General features: G+C 41.1%; 1 protein-coding gene and 1 long non-coding RNA gene across 14 annotated transcripts in view; one reads left to right on the top strand and one right to left on the bottom strand.

The window, feature by feature from the left end:
* LOC140629080 (patatin-like phospholipase domain-containing protein 4) overlaps window positions 1-22538 on the top strand; it is a 142857-nt gene that overhangs the window by 45666 nt on the left and 74653 nt on the right. The window contains exon 7 of one of the 3 annotated variants that reach the window (XR_012026941.1): window positions 18593-18861. The exons of 1 other annotated variant lie outside the window; for it this stretch is intronic. Coding sequence is in view for 1 of the 2 variants with exons in the window: in XM_072818493.1 (XP_072674594.1) it covers window positions 18593-18607 (15 nt within the window). In the remaining variant the exon portion in view is untranslated. Of the gene's footprint in view, window positions 1-18592; window positions 19382-22538 lie in introns of those variants that run through there. One more of the 3 variants, XM_072818493.1, reaches the window with a different exon arrangement.
* LOC140629082 (uncharacterized) lies at window positions 1857-18427 on the bottom strand. 11 transcript variants are annotated; one of them, XR_012026959.1, is made up of 9 exons: window positions 18326-18427; window positions 17971-18146; window positions 16353-16433; window positions 13878-14071; window positions 7135-7288; window positions 6197-6277; window positions 3632-4507; window positions 2969-3156; window positions 1857-1942 (listed from the first exon to the last, which is right to left on the bottom strand). It is a non-coding gene; the product is annotated as an uncharacterized lncRNA (long non-coding RNA). The 11 variants fall into 11 exon arrangements; XR_012026964.1 differs by lacking the exon at window positions 1857-1942 and adding an exon at window positions 5448-5520 and having other exon boundaries at window positions 2754-3156; XR_012026956.1 differs by lacking the exon at window positions 1857-1942 and having other exon boundaries at window positions 2754-3156.

Here is a 22538-nt window from a genome sequence, read left to right as displayed (position 1 = left end):
ACATGGGGCACATGCTAATGCAACATTCATTCATCAGAAGCATCTTCTAAATTCAGGGTGATAAATAGTGTGAGCTAAGACCACATCCCAGCCTGCAGACAGAGGCATGTTGGCCTACCCGAGCAGGGTGCAGTGACTCCTGTGGTGGCCCAAAGACACTGATGATCTCTGAGTATGGGAGCAGAAAGGCATCGTCATTTTACCAAAGGAAACTAAGCCTGAAGTCGTGAAGTGAGAACCAGGAAAGACTTAAGTAACCGTGTGAGAGATAATTATAATTCTCAGAAGGCAGGAGAGGGGTGTGGATTAAAGTAGTAGCACAGAAAAGAGAAATCATTGGGTTTCCTCTTTCATTCATGCTACATGAGTCCCTCAGATCTCGCCACTCTCGCTGAAAATATAAGTCTTCAAAATCTGGATGAAATAACCTTTTAAAGACTTCCCTCTCTCTCTTTTTTTAAAGCATACACAAATTAGTCTTTGTTATTTCATACCTTTTTTTTGGCATGAATATTTTAGGAATACCTTTTTTTTGCTCAAGTGAGTTATTAAAGTCTTTAGGAATTTTTAGTAAATATCACTGGCTTTAATTATGAATTAATTAGGGTCAAACTTGTGAAGACTTGTTCAAAGCACTGAAAAGCTGCAAAGACTCCACAGAACTGCCTGAGAACTAGCTTCTGGGAGGAGCCAAAACCCAGAGCGATCAGGGAATGTTGGGCCTTTCTAGCTGCTGTGGCTCAAAGAGAGAAGCAGCTCATAGCACACAATTAGGCATAGACGTGGGTGGAGCCCTTGCCCTGCCTTCAGGGCAGATGTCCACCAGCAGGACTGCCCAAGGTCTGGAGTGCCACAGGAGGTGCTCCTGTCTTCCGGTGGGAGCCTCCCGGAAAGGCAAATCAGCTGAACCTCGCCCCAGCCTCAGCCCCACAGACAAGGCTGCCTTGGCCTAAGGAGAGGACAGGAGGAAGAAAGTGGTGAACAACATGTCCTCGCAGAAGTGTGGTCTAGATCAGATGTGTTCGCTCTGGTAGGACATCCGGGCCGGAACTGTAGACATTGTGTATAAAAATACCCAGCTGGGAGCCATGAGACTCAGGGGTGGCATTTGCGTGGTGCTGCCCTGGAGGTAGTAGAGCTCTGGGGGGTGATGGACATTCCAGAAGCCTGGAAGGTGCTCACGAGGAGAAGAACAGACGCAAAGATGTGCTAGAGATGGAGGGTAAGGAGACAAGGGCTATCAGATTCTCCCAGAACTGGCCCCAGGCCACGATCCACAGGGAAGGGAATGGAAGGAAGGGTCCTCAGGACAAAGCATTCTAGGAGGAGGGAAACCAGGAAGAAGAGGGTCGGGAACCTTGCTAAGTCCCGGTGGGAGGGAGCTCTCAGGGGAGCCAGCAGCAGCGGGGCCATGGCTCCGGCTGCCTTCTAGGACCCGAGGAGGTCACCGATGCCAGCCACGCGACGAGAGGGGGCAGCCGGAAAATCCACGGGCTCCTGTGAGCCCACCGTGGAGGACACGGAGGCCAAGCCCGTGAGCCAGACCCGAGGGCCACAAGCTGACAAGTGGCCGCACAGACAGCAGTGCCGGAGAGCCCTGGGGGAAGAAGGGAGCTTTAGAGCGGGATGAGGGGAAGAGCAGCAGTGAATAGACGTGGCCCGGGGGAGCCCCATCTGGCTGTTGAACCCTGAAATACGGCGGCAGAAAGCTCCGCACGAGTTGGGAAGAGCTGTTCACGAGATGCACCTGGATATGTTAAGAGCCAAATAAGAGGGACAGCAACTTACCTTTGCGGAAAGCTTCCTTACATTCCAACTGGAAGTAACTTTTACTAGGAGGCATTCCCTAAGAGCCTCCCCGGGACCGGCGCATGGGAGACTGCAGGCGGGTGGAGCGGGCCCTGTGCCGGGGACTTCTGTCTCAAGACTTCCCGGAAGGGCTCTTTACGCTCAGGACATTATGGAAGCCACAAAAGAATGACAAGAAATGGGTTTGCACGCGTGTGAGATTTCCAAGGGCACAATCTATGCTTTTAATTTCAGCACAAGTTCCATGAAAGGCCTAAGACTCTTAGGTAACTCTCCATCATGTTCTTTCCTTCTTCCTCCTTCCTTCCTGCTTTGTGTTCATCCTGACTCTGTTTCTTCTCTCCCCTTCCTTCCCTTTCTTTTCTTGCTTCCTCCTTCCCTTCCTTCCATCTACCTTCTTTGCATTCTTCCTCTTTCCTCCCTCCCTCCCTTCTACTACAATAGAACGCAGTTGAGCTGAGTCCCCAGCATCAGCAGAAGGCACATGTCTCCGACCCCACAATGAGATGGAAGGGAGCTGGCGTGTGCCTGGTTGCCGCTGCAGACCCAGGCATTTCTCACTCGGTGGCCCCACTGCAAGTGCAGATGGCAAAGTCCTCAGTGGAAATAAGCATGCCCCCCACAAATGACACACCTGCCTCTCAGAACATGTTGTCACAGCCCTGTCACAACCCCCTCCCGCAGCAGGACCCTCAGCCCTCAAGTCTGCCGGCAGGGGTGAGCTCTGGCCCCGAAGAAAGCTGAATCCTTATCCCAAGCCTCCATCCCAGTGATGGGCAGCTTCTCTTTGCTCTCAGGAATCCCCAATAACGGCTGCCTACTTCCTCTGGCTTCCCCAAGTTGCCGGCTGTTTCCAAATCTGCCAGCCTCGTCATCCATAGTTTCATGAGTAAACACAATAGATTTTGGATACTACTGAAATGTTTCCTTCTGGCCTTTTTTTTTTTTATTCATGAGAGACACAGAGAGAGAGGCAGAGACACAGGCAGAGGGAAAGGCAGGCTACATGCAGGGAGCCCAACGTGGGACTCGATCCCGGGACTCTAGGATCATGCCCTGGGCCGAAGGCAGGCAGTACACCACTGAGCCACCCAGGGATCCCCATGCTTCTGGCCTTTCAGTCTTGTGTCTATCGCTGCAAATTGACTTTAGCACTCACCTCCCCACACCCTGAATAGCAGAGTCTTCATTTGCTCCCATCCCTGACTCTCTGGCACTGCTGGGTAACCCGTCTGTTGTGAAGCAGCTCTGGTGGCTTCCATTCCTCTTGAAGTCTATGGGGGTATGTTCACCATCACTTTCTTCCCCAAAGTTTGAACACATCGCCTCAATTCCCAGAACATCCAGCTGAAACATAAGCAAGCAAAGCCAAACAACCAGTTAAATGATATGAATGGCTTTTTCCTTTTCAGTCTACAAAGTATCTTCACATTTTGTAGAGTTCTTCCTATTACAAATTACAAAGTGATAACAATATCTAATATATTTGTTATGTATTTCTTTACAACCTTGCACACAATGCCTATTGGTTGAGTAACCCAATTAATAGAGAAGAGAATGAGAAAGAGTAGATTTATATTACTTGGAAAATTCACTAATCCGAGGTCAGTAAAATTCCATTTAATACAAAGCTTAAGAACTCAAATAGATCTAAATATATTATTAATGAAATCACATCTTCTTTTATCTACTCAATAAAGCATGAGCAGATTTATTTTTATTGTATTTCTATTCATTTATTCAAGAAGTATTTATTAAAATGCTAGGCCCTGAGTAGGCTAATAAGCAAGACGGACAAGATCCCTGTTCTCACAGAACTTACATTTTCTGTGATGTTTGGGTAGAATTTCAGGTGATAAAAAAAATATATAAGGAAAGGAAAACAAATCTCTCCAACAGCAGAATTACAAGAAACAACTTCATCTCTAACACAGTGGTTCTCAATGGGCAGTGATTCCCTGTAGGGAACATGGACAATGCTTGGAGTCATTTTTGGAGTGATAGCTGGAGGGCTACTATTGCATCTAGTAGATGGAGACCAGAGGTGCTGTTCAATGTCCTGCGATGCACAGGACACCCCCACTACAGGGAAATATCCAGACACAAATGTTGATAGGGCTGAGATCCAGAAACCGTGCTCTGACACTACAATTATGATTACATGCATCATATTCTTTTATACATATTTGATCTCACAGATAGGCACACGTAAGACATTTTTGCTGCTGCTTTGGAATTCCAATAGTATTTTTAAGGTTAAAAATTACTCTTTTTTTCAAAGAAGAAAAGGCTTAAACCTTTCATTTTTTTTTCTTAAGCATACACAATAATCCAATTTCCTTTCACAAAATGCCTTCTTAAGGAAGGACTGTAACTTTCAAAATCCCAGAGCACTGACCACCACCATTATCCAACTGAAGACTGACCAATCCCAAGAAACTGCATTTTTTAGGAAAAATATTAATCTGATGGAGAAATCTAATGGTTCTGCATTTGTGACTTTTGAAAGCAGGAGAAAGTCTTGGAAGATTCCAAGCTCTCAGCTGCAGTGTTATCTTAAATCCAGTAAAATTGCAATCTCCTGTCCATTCCAGGCTTATTTATGTAGCCAAATGAGACGATTATCAGAGTAGGGTATCAAGAGAAATGTTGCTTTCTTGACGGTCCTGCCGAACATAAATTCCATATTCATCACTCTCTGCAAAATAGAATTAAATAGAATTAAATGTACTAAATCTCAAGGATTTGATGGCAATGGAATTATATTCATTTTTATTCAGTTGCCAATGAAACTGTGAAACTTATCTAGTGCTCTGGACAATGCCATCATCCTTCAGGGCCTCTACTAAAGGACAGTCTAACCATGTGAACCTCTCTCTTCTCCATCACTTCCCCCTCCTGCCCCAACCTCACCACCTGCAGGAGCTCCACTGACATCATCTTTGTCTTCCTAAACTGCCTTCTCTCTTTGGCTGCTTTTTTTTTTTTTTTTTTTTTTTTTTAAATGGACAAGTGTCTGCAACTAGTGCTGTGTCTTAAGGAAGCAACTCATTACAGTGCTGTATATTCATAGCATTTTTACGTTTCCTTCTATCCTTTTTATATCTTTAATTACATTTAAGCATTTGAGGAATCCATTATGTATCATAATCAAACATCATCTTGCCTTGCTTCTATTCCTCTTTTAAATCTAGATTTCTAAAACGACTGTTGTATTTTTATCTGCTTAACCCCATCCTCTCTGGTTTTTGTGGACACAGATATTTCCGTGGTGTGTTGTGAATTCCTGCACAACCCAGGGACGTGACTTGCCTGGAAAACCATATCTGTTCTATGACAGAAAACACAGGAGAATACAGTCATGAGAGCTTGGACTTTGTGGATAGACAAGACTGAATTCTCACCCTCTCTCAGCTTCTTATAAGTCACTTAATCTCCAGAACCAAAATAGATTCATCAAATGAATACAGGACTTATTTTGAAATTGTTACGAGAATTACATATGTGGGAATGATGGCAGCTCAACACATATTTGTTACCTCTGCTGCAAAAATAATGTGTGCAGGCTGCTCTTCAAAGCAGGAACACCTACTAGACCAGACCTGGTTTCTTCTTTTCCCTGATTCCAAAATACCTACCTTTGCAGATTTTTCAATGGAAAATGCCATCTGGGCAGCTGGGAGCCAAAATGCTAACCAATGGTCTCCTCCACTGCAGAAATCAATCAGATACACACATCTCACTCTTGAACTTACCTTGGGGTAAGAAGGGTAGGGTTTAAAGGTTTAAAATTCCTTAAATAAAAAAGAATTTGTAATAGAGGAGGTTTTTGTGAGCTTGCAAAAGTCTAAAGCCTTCCTTTGTTTGAAAAATACTGTACACGGAATTGTCACAAAAAGAAAGCATAGTTACATTCTTTTAGGAAAGGAAACATCTTCAGGTGTTACTTACCCATAAACCAGTTACAATCAAGGCAGCCCAGGTGGCTCAGTGGTTTAGCACCACCTTCAGCCCAGGGCATGATAATGGAGACCCGGGATTGAGTCCCACGTCAGGCTCCCTGCATGGAACCTACTTCTCTCCCTCTGCCTGTGTCTCTACCTCTCTTTCTCTCTGTGTGTCTCATGAATAAATAAATAAAATCTTAAAAAAAAAAGAAACTAGTTACAATCACTCAGAATACATATAACACACATTCCTAGGAGTAAAAGTGAGTGTAAACTTACCTAGGTGGAAAGATTCTTACAAAAGCCAAAGACATTAAAAGCACATTTTTTCCCTTAAAAAAAAATTCTCACATTTCAGAAATGGAGATACCATATAATCTGTGCATTTTCTTGCATTACATTGAGGTGGGTATTAGCAATAAGTGTTGAGAAAAATATACCTGTAGAATCTTCTTGATTCGCACTTTCAATCTGCAGTCTTGTGTTGCTGTATCAGTCTGTATCATATCCAACACCATGTGCTAAAACAGAAGCAGAGTAAAAAACAGGACTTTTCTCTGCTGAAGAGAACATTCTTCTGAAGCTTGGCAGCATTGCTACCAGTCAAGACTTTTCCATATAATATAATGGAATAAATCAATAGATTTATTATGGTCATTTGTCAAAATTTTACATTGAAATAATGATACTCCATAATATAATCAAGACAGCATGCTGATAGGAACTAAACATGAAAAATTTTTAATATTTTAAAATGGTATAAATAGTTTTGGCAGGAATGAATGTTTTGAAACAACAAAATTAGTTATGTATATATGTACACGGAAAGGGGAGCTTTACACAGCTCCACATAAAATAATGAAATTATTGATTAAATGAGGAAATTCAGTGATGGCTACAGGAAGTCATTATCAAGAAGTCTTTCTGCTAATTTCACATGTGTGCCTCATTTTGTTAACTGACTAAAATGAAATAATGAAACAAAAAGCAAAATAATTAGGCTCTCATCCTTCTATTTCAATCTAGCTGTGACATGGATGTGAGCCAGGAATGACAATAAAGAATGGGTAGGCCTCATGCTGTTTCCAATGAAGCTCTAAAACCTTGAGCTTGCAAAACTGAAATAATGTCACCTTTTACACAGCGGACACTCTGAGCTTGGCATGCTGGGTTTGAAAGCAGTTACAGAACAGCTGCATTGCACAAATGGTGACCCCCTCCCCGAGGACCATTTTTTGACTTGGTCACCTGTCACTATGTTGCCTTGTGGACAACACTTTCTCATTCTCACAACCAAGAGGCCCATGGGCTTTTGGGCAAATATTTGAATTGTAAGCGAGTGAATCTAAGTGCAAAATCATAAACAATGGAAACTTACAGATCTTCAGCTCTGGAGTTCACAAGTCCATATGGGTTTCACAGATGGCAGCAAGGCTGCGGTCCTTTCTGGAGGCGCTACAGCAGAGCATGTTTTCTTGTCTTCTACAGCTTAGAAAGGTTGATCACATTCTTTGGCTTGTGGACTCTTTCCTCTTCAAAGCCAACAATGACCCAGTGAGTCCTACCTCCTCATGAGGTATCACCTCATTCGAACACTGCTCTGCCTCCCATTTCCACATTTAAGTACCCTTAGGATTACACTGGTGGCCTAGGATAATCCTCTTATTTTAAAGTCTACTAATTAGCAGGCTTAATTCCATCTGCAGCTTTAATTCTCCGTTGACATCTAAAAATGTGGTCACACATTTTGGGAATTATGAGACAGACAGACATCTTTGTGGGAAAGTGCATTATTACAAGGTAGCAATCATCTACTTCCTGTTACTTCACACATCTAAAATTGAAGTACACAGAATGAATGAGATTGAGAATTAAGGAATAAGATTTAGAATTTACTCCGAAAACCACACCATTCTGTTTTAAAACTATGCTCCTGTGTTCTGTATATCTAATTGTGGTATGTATTTCCAATGATAATGTTGTAAAATGGAATCTTCTGTGTGCCTTTTGCAGAAACATTCTAAATGTGCAAACATGGAAATCTTGTGCATTTACTTTTAAACCTCTAAGCAGGGGCACCTGGGTGGCTCAGTGGTTAAGCATCTGCCTTCAGCTCAGGCTGTGATCCTGGGGTCCTTGGATTGAATCCCGCATCAGGAATCCGCATCTCGGGGCCTACTTCTCCCTCTGCCTATGTTTCTGCCTCTCTGTGTCTCTCATGAATAAATAAATAAATAAAATCTTAAAAAAATAAATCTCTAAGCATATAAATATTAACACATTCATTTGCCAGGTGAAATACATAAATACAACAAAACAAGGCATGTCACAGCATGACAATCTCTAAGGTGAAGCACATGACATAGTAATATGGAAACCAGGATTTGAAGTAAGCTGTACACCCAACATGGGGCTTGAATTCACGACCCCAAGATCAAGAGTTGCATGCTCTACCAAAAGAGCCAGCCACGTGCTCCCTGGAAACCATGATTTGATGAAACACTTAAAAACATATTGAATGGAAATTACTTACCCAATGACTTAAACAATAAATATGTCTATCAATGTGTTTTCCTATTTAGTTCTCTGTTTTTCAAATGGCTCCCATCCATTTCCTTCCAAAATCAGTACATACTGAATGATGACCTCATTTTGTGTTTTGGTGGTTATACTTCTTTTAATCACGCTCAGAAAGGTTATTGAGAAGTACTTTTCTCTATTTTTCATAATCTGAAGTTGATTTAAGTAATTCTGTCTTTTTTTTTAGAAATATATATAGAAAATTAATGTTCCAAGTCTTTAACCAATGCATCTGCACAAAAAGAAGTTTTATAAAAAAGCAACGAAGTTTGATTTGCTGAAATGTTTGATACTAAAATATGTCAAGGACAAAATTTGAAAGCACTCATCAATTAAGATAAAATGTCAATGGAGCTATTATAGTCATGAATATTTATGAGGTGAATGACAAAGCATCCAAATATATTTGAAATGTACTTACAAAATGTGTTTTAAAATGCAAAGACACTAAATTGTTTGGGGAAACTTTTTTTTGTTTTGTTTTGTTTTGTTTTTTGTTTGGGGAAACTTTAACACACTTTTCCAGTCTTTTGACAGGATAAGTCAAAAGAAATAAATCAATGAAAATGTAGAGATGTGTAAAATATGATCAATAATGTTCATTAATAGATGCAAATTAAACCGTGAGTCCTAGGAGCAGCAAATGCTCTTTCTGTTTTGGCAAATGGTATGCACATTGATTCACCAAGAGGATCATACGATAGGTAATAAAGACTACTATATTAACTTAAAAAAAATCTGAAAATATTGTTGAGTGCAACACACACACATACACATACACACAATTTGCTAACAATATGGTAATAACACTACCCTCTCACCTCAACAGCAGCAGGAAACCCTAGGATTAGACAACCTCCCTCACCAAAAAAAAAAAAGTTTGAAATCTCTTATAGAGAACACCTATAACCCATCAAAATTTGCCCCTCCACATACTCCCTATCATATTACCTTCAGGTATTTTCTTCAAAACACTTGCCTGAAATATTTTTACAAAAATAGCGTTGGGGACGCCTGGGTGGCTCAGTGGTTGAACGTCTACCTTTGGCTCAGGGCGTGATCCTGGGTCCGGGTATCAAGTCCCACTTCGGGCTCCCCGTGAAGAGCCTGCTTCTCTCTCTGTCTATGTCTCTGCCTCTCTCTGTGTCTCTCATGAATAAATAAATAAAATCTTTAAAAAAAGATTCAGGATGCCTGTGTGGCTTGAGTCTATTAAGCATCTGCCTTCAGCACAGGTCTTGGGATCAAGTCCCACAGCAGGCTCCCTGCTCAGCAGAGTGCTTCTGCTTCTGTCTCTGTCCCTCTGCCTATTCTCTCTGTCTCTCTCTCTCAAATAAATAAATAAAATCTTTAAAAAAAATAGATTCTATTATTTAGAACAGTTTTAGGTTCACAGTTAAGGTGAGCAGAAATCACAGACATCCCCCTGCCCCCCTAAGTGCACAGCCTATCCTACTATCAAAATCTCACGCAAGATGTTAACATCCACAAACCTACACTGACACATCATTATCACCCAGAGTCCATGCTTTACATTAGGGTTCATTCTTGGGCTTGTGCATCCTGTGGGTTTGGGCAAATGTATAATGACGTGTATCACTGTTATAGGGTACAGAATAGACTTGCTGTGCTAAAAACCCTCTGTACTCCGCTTATTCATCGCCCCCCCCCCCCAATCCCCTGGCAACCACTGATTTTTTTACTGTCTCTGTAGTTTTGCCTTTTCTAGAAAGTCAGAATTGGAATCACGCAGTATGTAGACTTTTCAGACTGGCTTCTTTCACTTAGTGATATGCACTACAGGTTCCATCCGTGGCTTTCCATGGCCTGATAGCTCATTTCTTTCTAGCACTGAATGATGTTCTGCTTTGGAGGTACAACCGTTTATGTATCCATTCGCCCACTGAAGGACACCTTGCTTGCTTCCAGATATTGGCAATGATGTTATAAACACCCATGCGCAGGTTTTTTGTGTGGATATAAGATTTTGCATCCTTTGGTTAGTAAATAGCAAAGAGCACCATTGCTGGATCTTATGGTAAAAGTAAGTTTAGTTTTTAACAAACTGCCAAACTGTCTTCCAAGGTGACCTTATCATTTTGTGTTCCCATAACCTGCATATGAGAGCTCCTGATTTTCAGCATCCTCACCAGCAATTTGTGTTGTCGGCATTTTGCATTTTCACCATTCCAACATTTGTGTATCTCATTCAAATTTGTGATTCCCTAATAACATATGATGTGGAACTTCTCTTTATCGACGTGTTTGCCATAAGTGTACCTTTATGGTGAGGCGTCTGCCCAGATACCTTGACTATTTTTAAATTGAGTTATTTTCTTATTGTTGAACGTTAAGACTTCTTTGTATATTTTGGATAACAACAGCCCTTCATCAGATCTGTCTTCTGCAAATATATTTTTAAAATATTTTTAATTTTTTCATTTGAGAGAGAAAGACAGAGAAAGAACAAGTGGGAAAGAGGCAGAGGGAGAAGCAGACTCCCCGCTGAGCTGGGAGCCTCATGTGGGGCTCAATCCCAGAACCTGGAGATCACAACCCAAGCCAAAGGCAGATGCCTAGCCATCCAGCCACCCTGCAAATAGTTCTTCTAGACTGTGTTTTCTCTTCCCATTGCCACGATGGTATCTTTTGTAGAGCAGACCTTTTTGATTTTAATGCAATATTGGCTATCAGTTATTTTTTTCATGGATTATATCTAAAATGTCATTACCAAACCCCAGATCATCTAGATTTTCTCCTGTGTTATCATCTAGATGTCTATGGTTTCCTCATTTTACATTTATCTCTGTGATGCACTTGAGTTAATTTTTTAAGGAGTATAAGGTCTGGGGTGCCCAGCTGGCTCCGTTGGTAGATTGTGTGACTCTTAATCTCAAAGTTGTGAATTTGAGCCCCATGGTGGGTGTGGAGATTATTTAAAGATAAAATCTTAAAAAAACATTAAAAAATAAAGGGTATATAAGGTCTATGGTCTAGATTTATTTTAAAAGATTTTTATTTTTATTTATTTATTTATTTATATTTTTATTTATTAATTTTTAAAAATATTTTATTTATTTATTCATGAGAGACAGAGAGAGAGAGAGGCAGAGACACAGGCAGAGGGAGAAGCAGGCTCCATGCAGGGAGCCCAATGTGGGACTCGATCCCGGGACCCCAAGATCATGCCCTGGACCAAAGGCAGGCGCTAAACCACTGAGCCACCCAGAGATCCCCTACTTATTTTTTTTTAATTTATTTATTTATTCATGAGAGAGAGAGAGCGGCAGAGACACAGACAGAGGGAAAAGCAGGCTCCATGCAAGGAGCCCGATGCAGAACTTGATCCCGGCACTCCGGGATCATGCCCTGAGCCAAAGACAGACACCCAACTGCTGAGCCACCCAGGTGTCCCAAAAGAGTTTTATTTTTAAGTAATCTCTACAGCCAGCATGGGGCTCGCATTTACAAACCCGGAGACCAAGTGTTGCAGGCTCTCAGACTGAGCCAGCCAGAGACCCCTAGATTAATTTTTTTGCATGTGGATGTCCAGTTGCTCCAGCACCATTTGTTGAAAAGATGATCTGTTCACCATCATATTTCCTTAGTTCCTTTGTCAAAGATCAGCTGACTATATTTGTGTGGGTCTGTTTCTCAGCTGCCTGCTCTGTTCCCTTTGCCCGTTTGTCTGTTCTTTTGCCACACTGTCTTGATGATGAAGTATCTTTTTATTCACGTGCTTGCATACTATACACTGGCTCCTCTCTCCACCTTCTCTGTCTTATTCAACAATGCATCAATAAATAAATGTTTTGAAATACATATACTGGATTGGTTGGGTTAAAGAGGAAAATAGCATGTCAACTACATTCACCTATCATCTCACTTAGTCATAATATGACTGGGACGAGAGGGACAGGCAGGACGTTGGCCAGTAGGGGTGCTGGTGACCAGAAATGGCTGAATATTGAACTGGATGGATTTCAGTTCAGTCAAAGGCATTCTTAGAGGCAAGTTCCTAGTCATCAAAGTTTTCCACAGTGAGCGAACAAGCAAAACCCACAGTACATCTGGGAGTCATTCAACTTAATTAGTTAAAAAGGGAAAATGAGGGGCAGCCGGGTGGTTGAGCGGTTTAGCGCTGCCTTCAACCCAGAGCCTGATCCTGGAGACCCGGGATCGAGTCCCACGTCGGGCTCCCTGCATGGAGCCTGCTTCTCCCTCTGCCTGTGTCTCTGCCTCTCTCTCTCCCTCTGTGTGTGTGTGTGTGTGTCTCATGAGTAAATAAAATCTTTTTAAAAATTAAAAAAAAAAGGCAAAATGAAAGTGAACAATACAGCAAACTAAATACAGATTAAGATGACAACTAATGAGTTAGGAAAAATGTAAATCTACAGAAGAAAAATACAATGGGCAAATTAACAGAAAGAGGACAGTTGAAGAAGTAACCTATTTTTTCTGCTCTTAGATTAAAAGGCAAAAATAAACAAGGAAAATGAATAATTATGTCAGATTGAATTAACTGCTACATATCAAATGGTGTGGCTCCAGGTCTATTTATTAAATAGCTGATTTTTCACAATTTAATTCATCTAATGCTATGTTATTTAAAACTAGTTTTTCTAAGGCAATTGATTGCTTTTGAACATACTCGATTCATCAAATTTTCCAAAATCAGTTTTAAAGAAAATTGTTCTTAAATATAGTCAATGAATTGGAGGTAATTTGAAATAATTTTTCCTATTAATTCCTTCTCAAACAGGATTGCTTATGCGAACTACAGAATATAAACAGTGATTTTAGTGAACATCCTCTTAAATCTAGTATTAATATAGGTGCACAGAAGAAAAGTCATTACCAGGGCACCTGCCTCACTCATCATTGGAGTGTGCAACTCTTCATTTTAGGGTTGTAGGTTTGAGCCCCACATTGGGTGTAGACATTACTTAAAAATGCAATCTTCAGAAAAAAATTCATGACTCTTAGGGCTTAATTCTCTCAAAGAATCTGGGTTGAAAAGGGCTATATGGACTCACTTTTTGTGAATATATTACTTATCCCTACTGCATTCAAATGAAGTCATAGTAAAACTGCAGAACTTTACATCTCTGAAAATGTACCATTATAATATGGTCAGGCATTTTTTATCAGAGTTAACTATTGCATTTTCAAGAGAGTTCTGTATTTAAAACCTTTCCCTTTGGCTCAGGGCGTGATCCCGGGGTCCAGGATGGAGTCCCACATCTGGCTCCTTGCAGGGAGCTTGTTTCTCTCTCTGCCTGTGTCTCTGCCTCCTTCTGTCTCTCTCTGTGTCTCCTCATGAATGAATAAAATCATTTTAAAAAATGAATAAAACCTTTCCAGTCCTTTTATCTAACAATTGTAAATATCGTCAGATAAATGTACAAGAGGCCTATTGAGCGATTTAGAAATAATTTCTTTATAATCATAAAAAACCCTGAAACCAGCTAACATATAACAAGAGATGCTTATAAAACACTGTTGACCTGATGCATATATAATGAGGTGAAAACCACTCACGTTCACAATCGCCTCGTCATCCCTGTGGGGGCAGGTGTGACTATCTCTGGCTTCCCACAAAAGGTTTGGGAGGAGGAAGCCATTCATAGCGGATAAAAGACAGGTGCTGATTGTTACAAAGCAGAGGCAGAAACTGAGGATTTGAATTCCATGCTCCATAGTTGCATCTCCAACTTCATCACTCTACGATCAAACTGAGAAGCAGCAAACAGCACATGATTAAGACTCTATGTAAGGCCAATGTAGGCAGCTAATGTCTGCGCACAAAAGCACATGAAACATCTTTGCAGAGACATATTTTTTTAATTTTTATTTTTTTGCAGAGACTTATCAAATGCCACACACTTTTGTCTGATGACTGTCCCACATTAGACTACATGTGCAGTCTAATTTTACTACTATAAACATGTTTGTTTAATATTTGTTTAATATCATAAAAAGAAAATAATGATTACCGATAAGCCTCAAGAAATTAGTCTTTAATTAGTAGAAGAGACAAAATTCTGTAAAAGATGATGAAAACGCAGGAGGCTGGAGAAAAAAAGGCAGTAGAAGGAAATTAACAAAACTAGATCTTGGGGATCCCTGGGTGGCGCAGCGGTTTGGCGCCTGCCTTTGGCCCAGGGCGCGATCCTGGAGACCCGGGATCGAATCCCACATCAGGCTCCCGGTGCATGGAGCCTGCTTCTCCCTCTGCCTGTTGTGTCTCTGCCTCTCTCTCTCTCTGTATGACTATCATAAATAAATAAAAAAATGTTTAAAAAAAGAAAAGATGATGAAAAGGCAGGAGGCTGGAGAAAAAAAGGCAGTAGAAGGAAATTAACAAAACTAGATCTTGGGGATTCCTGGGTGGCGCAGCGGTTTGGCGCCTGCCTTTGGCCCAGGGCACGATCCTGGAGACCCAGGATTGAATCCCACGTTGGGCTCCCGGTGCATGGAGCCTGCTTCTCCCTCTGCCTGTGTCTCTGCCTCTCTCTCTCTCTCTGTGTGACTATCATAAATAAATATTTTTAAAAATTAAAAAAAAAACTAGATCTGAGACGGATGCCTGGGTGGCTCAGTGGTTGGGAGTCTGCCTTTGGCTCAGGGCATGATCCCAGGGTTCTGGGATGAGTCCTGCATCAGGCTCCCCTGCTTCTCCCTCTGCCTGTATCTCTGCCTCTCTCTGTGTATCTCTATGAATAAATAAAATCTTAAAAAAAGAAAAAAACTAGACCTGAGAAACTGAATATGGCAGACACACAGAAAGGCAGTTAAGGATTTATAAGACAATGTTATGCACAGATCTGCACAGATACACTGGAAAATGTTAGAGAAGTTGAGAACAATCCTTTGAAAATATAAATTACTGAAATTAAACTGAGCATTCTAGACAAACTTGGAAATCTGTGTAAATCAATAAAAGAAAGGAAAAGAAAGTAAAAAGTGAAACAAAAATCAGGAAATGATAGTGAAGATTCTGAGGGCACACAGATTTACTGATGAATTTATTCAAGCTTACACAACAGAATGATATCATTAACACACACACAGATGTTGGAAATCCATTGTATTATCACACGCTTGCATGATTCTGATAGGAATATGTGAGGAATACAGGGCAGAAGAGAGCATATTATATATTAGTACATTCAACTCTCAAAAATGTCCTTTTAAATCTTGGGCAGACAGCAAAAATTTACAAGAGCTACAAATGGGGCCACTCTAATTTGCAGGAGAGAGAATGCAGGAAAGACAAGGCAGGCCAGTAAGCAGAACTCGGCTGCTGTTCTCATTGCTTGGCCAAACCCTAGTCCTCTTTGCATGCACTGCATTGCGCATTCTGGACCTACACTTATGCAGCAGAAGAGAAAAACTTGCAACCTGGCAAAATGGGGTCTTTAAACCCAGGACCATTAGCCTCCACGGGGCTTTCTTGAGTTCATCCACTTACCCGCATACCCAGAACACTCTCATCAAAATTGGTTTTATACTAAAGCCATCCAGGTGGTTTAAAAGAATGCTGATGTTTGGACCCCATCCCAGAATATTCTGATGGAATTGGCGTTGAGTATGGCCTGAGCATCTAGATTTTTTTAATCTTCCTGGTCAGATCCAGTGTGCAAATCTGAAAACAAGTGGCTTAGAAAACACTGAGAAATCGGGGCGCCTGGGTGGCTCAGTTGGTTAAGCATCGACTCTTGATTTCAGCCCGTGAACTCGGGGTCCTGAGATCAAGTCCCACTTGGGCTCTGCGCTGAGCACCGAGTCTACTTGGGATTCTCCCTCTCTGCCCCTCCCCAACTTGCACGTGTACATGTATGCTCTCTCTCTTTCAAATAAATAAATAGATTTTAAAAAAGAAATCACCAAGAGATCTTGTGGATTTTGGTTCCTTTGGTGCCGGAGAGGTTGGTGGTAGCTCAATAACTCTCAGGCCGTGACTGCTGGTCTGCAGGCCACACTCTGAATGACAGGGATCTAAGAGGATCTTACCTTCTCTTTTCTCCTCAATGTCCAACATCTGTCCAATGTCCAGGACCTTCTCCACATTCTTGCTTGCAGTTCATGACCTTCCTATTTCATGGGGAAAGTGTGAAGCCTCGATAGAGAGATTACAACAGCTCTGCCTCACTCTACCCACCTACCCACCTGATTCCCACACATTTCATCCTTCCCTCTGTGACTGCAGGGCAACCCGGGGCCCATCTGCTTGTATCATAAGTCCTAAGTCAGCGTGGACTTCTCTATGACTTCCACAATCCTCCCTCCCATCTGTGTCATTATTAGGTGGTCACACTGAACTGGATCAATTAAATGAGCAGCAGGTGATTACTCTGCTGTCAAACCCCACCCCTGCCAAAAGGAACAGAAAAAAAATAATCTTCTTATCCCCATTTCCTTTGTCAGCAACTGCCCACATTGTGTTCTCCTGCTGGTAAAACACCTTCAAAAAAATTGGTTTATTATGACATATTCAGATCTCTACCTTACATTTTTCTTTAACACAAGGTGTCTGCACACCTCTCCAATGAAAATGGGTCTTTTTGAGGTCACCAGTGACCTCTCAGCTGCAGCATGCAATGTCAAACCCGTCCTCAGCCACCTGGACTTACCAATCATTTTTAAAATTTTGATTCTAGTTAGTTAACATATGGTGTTATATTAGTTTCAGGTGTATGACAGGGTGATTCAACACCTCCATACAGTACCTGGTGCTCATCACAAATGCACTCCTTAAACCCCATCACCTTCTTCACCCATACCCCCCTCCCCAGACTTCCTGCATCCTTTGACACAGTCCTCACTGTCTGCACCTTGGAATCCTTTTCTCATGTGGACACTTCACTCTCCTGTTGTATCCCTCCGTAGAATGCAGAATGACTACCATAGTAGATTTAGCTAACACCTCCATCACTTCACAAAATTACCACGTTTCTTTTTTTTTAAGTAGGCTTTATGCCCAACATGGGGCTTGAACTCATCACCCTGACATGAAGAATCACATGCTCTACCGACTGAGCCAGCCAAGCACCCCTAGTGGTTATTACATTCAAGACCTACTATCTCAGCAAATCTTGTTTTTTTTTAAATTTGTTTATTTATTTATTTTATAAATTTATTTTTTATTGGTGTTCAATTTGCCAACATATAGAATAACACCCAGTGCTCATCCCGTCAAGTGCCCACCTCAGTCCCGTCACCCAGTCACCCCCACCCTCTGCCACCTCCCCTTCCACCACCCCTAGTTCGTTTCCCAGAGTTAGGAGTCTTTCATGTTCTGTCTCCCTTTCTGATATTTCCCACTCATTTTTTCTCCTTTCCCCTTTATTCCCTTTCACTATTTTTTATTTTTTAAACATTTTATTTTATTTTATTTTTTATATGATAGTCACACACACAGAGAGAGAGAGAGGCAGAGACACAGGCAGAGGGAGAAGCAGGCTCCATGCACTGGGAGCCCGACGTGGGATTCGATTCCGGGTCTCCAGGATCGCGCCCTGGGCCAAAGGCAGGCGCTAAACCGCTGCGCCACCCAGGGATCCCTCACTATTTTTTATATTCCCCAAATGAATGAGAACATACAATGTTTGTCCTTCTCCGATTGACTTACTTCACTCAGCATAATACCCTCCAGTTCCATCCACGTCGAAGCAAATGGTGGGTATTTGTCGTTTCTAATGGCTGAGGAATATTCCATTGTATACATAGACCACATCTTCTTTATCCATTCATCTGTCGATGGACACCGAGGCTCCTTCCACAGTTTGGCTATCGTCGACACTGCTGCTATAAACATCGGGGTGCAGATACTTCAGCAAATCTTAAGTATATATTGCAATGATGTTAACTACAGTCAGCATGCTGCGCATTAGATCTCCAGAACTTACTCATCTTATTACTGGAAGTTTATGCCCTTTGACCAACATCTTTCCCTTCCCCCCCTCACCTAAGTGCCCAGAAACCACCTCTTATTTTTTGTTTCTCACAGTTTGGCTTCTTCAGACACCACAGGTAAGTGAGATCATATGATATTGGTCCTTCTCTGTCTGACTTATGTCAACCAATAGAATGTCCTCAAGTTCCATCTGTGTTGTCACAAATGGCCTTTTCAGCCAGGAGAAAGAAGGAGATACTCATCTTAGTCCTAACATAACAAAACCTGAGGGCCTCAGCACTCCTTCTCAAATGCCTAACCAAAAAGTTAAAACTAAAAATCACTACTTCCCTTGCAGTCTTCTTCACCTTAGCTTATGTCAACTCTTCAGATGAAGCCTCAGCAGTCATCTTTGAGCTCTGTCCACCCTTCACAGCTCCAGTGTTTCATGAAGACTTAACAGCATCCATCTTCCAAGTATGAGCAGCGTCTGATCACTTTTCTCCCAATCCTCTACTACCCCCTCGAAGCCACCATCCTTGCTCTCTTGGGGTGTAGCAGTCACATTTTGAGTGGATTCCTGATTCGACTTTCCCTCCTGCAGATGGAAAGGCAGAAAGCAGACATGTAAGCTAGATACCGCCAGCCTATGTGCCAACCTTTCCATAGCTCACCACTTCCGTACCAGTAGACATCAGTGTCCTTACAAAGTTCTGAAAGGTCTCTCTGTGACTTACTACTCTTTTCTTCTTGATCATTCTACTCATTCCCAGGAGCCACAGAAGGCCCGTTCTGATCCCTGAACACTTAAATATCCTTCTAAAGCATGGGCAATGTCCACTCTTCCTCACAGGCTCTTCCTTAGATAGCCACATGGTTCCCTTCCTCATTACCTCCCATGTTGTCTACAAGAGGACATTTTCCAGCACCTTATAAAGAAGGTAGTCATATTTTTCACCAAGTATTTCTCAATATTTTAAAAAAGATGTATGTATTTATTTATTTGAGAGTGGGGGAGGAGCAGAGGGAGGGCGAGAAAGAGTCTTAAGCAGACTCTGCCCTGAGCACATAGCCTAATGTGATCTCAGAACACTTGAGATCAGGACCTGAGCTGAAATCAAGAGTGGGCTGCTCAACTGACTATGCCACCTGGGTGCCCACCTGGGTGCATATTGCCCCTGGGTACAATATTAATTTCTTAATACTGTAAATTTATATTAAGAAAAAAAATTAACGGCACTATGGAGTACATTTTAAAAATGGGGAGAAGGGTGCCTGGGAGGCTCAGTCAGTTAAGTGTCCTACTCTTGATCTCGGTTCAGGTCCTGATCTTAGGGTCATGAGTTCAAGACCCATGTTGGGCTCCAAGCTGGACATGGAGACTACTTAAAGAGGGGAGGAGACAAACATTTTGCCAGATAGTGAGAAAAAATCTTTTAGAATAGTGCCTCCCAAATTTTAATGTGCATGTGGAATACCTGGGGATCCTGTTAAAATGCAAATCCAGATTCAGTAGCTCTGGAGACAGGACAGAAGGATATATGCATTTCTAACAGACTCCCAGGTGATGCAGGTCTGTGGGCCACAATGTGAATAGATAGTCCTTAGAAGATTTGTTTTTGGCCTTTAGAAATCTTGAAACATATAAAAATATAGAAAGAAGGGAAAAAAGGAAATCATTGTGTGTTCTTCCTACTTCTGATTTATCACTGGTAATGTGGCATATTTGTGTTCTGTTCACATGTAGGCTGCATTTCTCTTCCCTACATTGACCCAGTAAAATAAATAAATAAAAATGATCATGCAGGGCAGCCCGGGTGGCTCAGTGGTTTAGCGCCTGCCTTTGGCCCAGGGTGCGATCCTGGAGTCCGGGGATCAAGTCCCACATCGGGCTTCCTGTGTGGAGCCTGCTTCTCCCTCTGCCTGTGTCTCTGCATGTCTCTCTCTCTCTCTCTCTCTCTCTCTCTGTATGTCTCTCATGAATAAATAAATAATCTTTAAAAAAATGATCATGCATATACAAGCAGTGTATGGGATACTGAGTACATAAAAATAAGTGGAAATCTAGCACCTCTGGTCAGTGAGGCATCCATTGACACGAATGTGAAGGAACAAAGGACACACAGAAGGTAACAATTCAGTTTTAATCACTAAACTGGGACACACACAAAACTCCACGTAACCATGCAGACTTTGTACAGCAAATACTAAATGCTCAGCATTCCCTTCTGCACATTCAAATCCAGAAGATGAACAACAGTTCATGATCAACTTGAAGAACTTACACGATTTCTCTGTAACATTCAGAAACAATTTCTATCACTGATATTTCATCTGCATAATGTGTAATTATACAGCAAAGACAGATAAATAGTAAAACATCAATGGTATCTCAAGAAAAGTGTTTTGGGAAGTTCAGTCTAAGTGAACACATGCACATCGTGTGGTATTTGGTTTAATTTCCATTATGGAAACAATTTTATTCTGCTGAGACACACAATTACTTCAACTCTGACAACCATCTTATTAAAATGGCATTATATTTTCCCATAAAATTGGATGTTTTGAGAATTGAAAATGGAACTAATTTGTTTCTGTGTTCATAAAAACAGTCTGTGAACACTGGTTTGTGCCATTATCGGTTTGGTTTTTTATATTTTGTGCAGACAGTAATCCGGGCAGAGTTTGCACGCAGGAGAGAAAGGATGATCTATTCTTCTCTCCTTACATTATTGGGTAGACTAGTCATTTGTCCATTAACTTATTCACTACATAATCAAGTGATTAAGATAAATTTCCTACCTTTGAGGATCTCAGTTCAGAAAGGAAGACATGTATATGATTAAGGATTCATTCATGAGGGCAAGGGAGAGAGAATGGAAATCTAGTATTGTGGGCAGAGGAGCAAGAATGGACTGACCAGCCTTGTGTGAATGGAGTGTTGCTTTTAATATGTCTTGAAGAATTAAAACCTTAAAAAAGTGTATTCCATGTTTTTCATTCTCTTAGAGTGAGTAAAGGAAATTAATATTGGCACAGAATATGGAAAAGCTTGGGGACAGCTTCACATGGACAAGGCGGAGACAGTAGAATGGGATGGAGTAGACGAAAGGTGAGAAACAGTCTGGCCAGATTTGGACAGATTTTGTTCCTCAAGGGAGATTTTTAGCCAGAAGGAAGTGACACAGCTTTGTCCAATGGCACCAAAATTTAGAAGGTACAAAATTTTTAAAGATTACAGAAATCGAACTCTTACATTTACATAGGACAATGTATGCATTTCTTTGGCAGTAATAGAAAAAAAAAAATGTGAGTTTGGAGTCTGCTTCACAAAGTCAGAGAAAAACACCATCAGATGGTCCCAAAAGTGATTACACTGATCAGTGGGCCATTTCATAAAAGGTATAGTTTGGGTGCTTGTGGCAGAAAAGCCAGGAGTTGGAAATTGAAGGAGTTTGTGGAAAGCAAGGAAGTGTCAACCTTTTTATCTTGTAAAAGTGTTTAAAGGTGTATTAAAGGTATGTATGTGTGTATATACATATATATATATACACAAAACGACCTTGCTTATACTGTAATTAAAACCAGGAGCCTTATCTCTTATCTCTAGAACTCCAGAGGCATGCATTTTTAATTACTGGAGCTGTTTCTTCAGGTATTTCTTTTTCTTTTTCTTTTTTTTTTAACAAGGATGTGCTGGGGGCTTTTTTTGTTTTTTTGTTTTGTTTTGTTTTGTTTTGTTTTTAGAGATTATCCACCTGTTACTTATTTGTGTCTCTCATCATTTCCATTCTAAGACTTCCCCTACTACCCAACCCCATATAACAATTTTTGGCTAAGTCAAAAGACATTGTTGATATTATTAAGGCTATATACCTATTATTCAGTGCCAAAACATATAACACACAATGAAACAGTTTCCTTTTGTACAACTCTTTGGTTTTCCCTGGAGAAGTAATTGCCTGTTATTTGCTTGCTTATTTTATTTATCTATTACTGAGTTATCACCAACCTCTCTGACAAAAGCATACATCTGTTGTTCTCAAAAATAGTCAAACAAATCTGTATGACTTTGGATTGGTCTCCAGACATGCTATGTAGCTTCCATACTTTATTCTCCTCACCATCACTCTTGGGATTTCTTTGTTTTTTTTTTTTTTTTGGATTTCTTTGTTTTATCTCTTGTCTTTGCCATTTCTGTGTCTTTACCCTCAGTATTTTCTCTTTTGGTAAAGCACACACTTCAGTACTTCCCTCAGAAAAGAAGGTAAATTATTGAGATTTTGAAAATCCGCAAATACTTG

This window comes from Canis lupus, chromosome Y (genome assembly GCF_048164855.1).
Source record: "Canis lupus baileyi chromosome Y, mCanLup2.hap1, whole genome shotgun sequence".
Lineage (NCBI taxonomy): Eukaryota > Metazoa > Chordata > Mammalia > Carnivora > Canidae > Canis > Canis lupus.
This window is presented reverse-complemented; position numbering and strand designations above follow the sequence as displayed.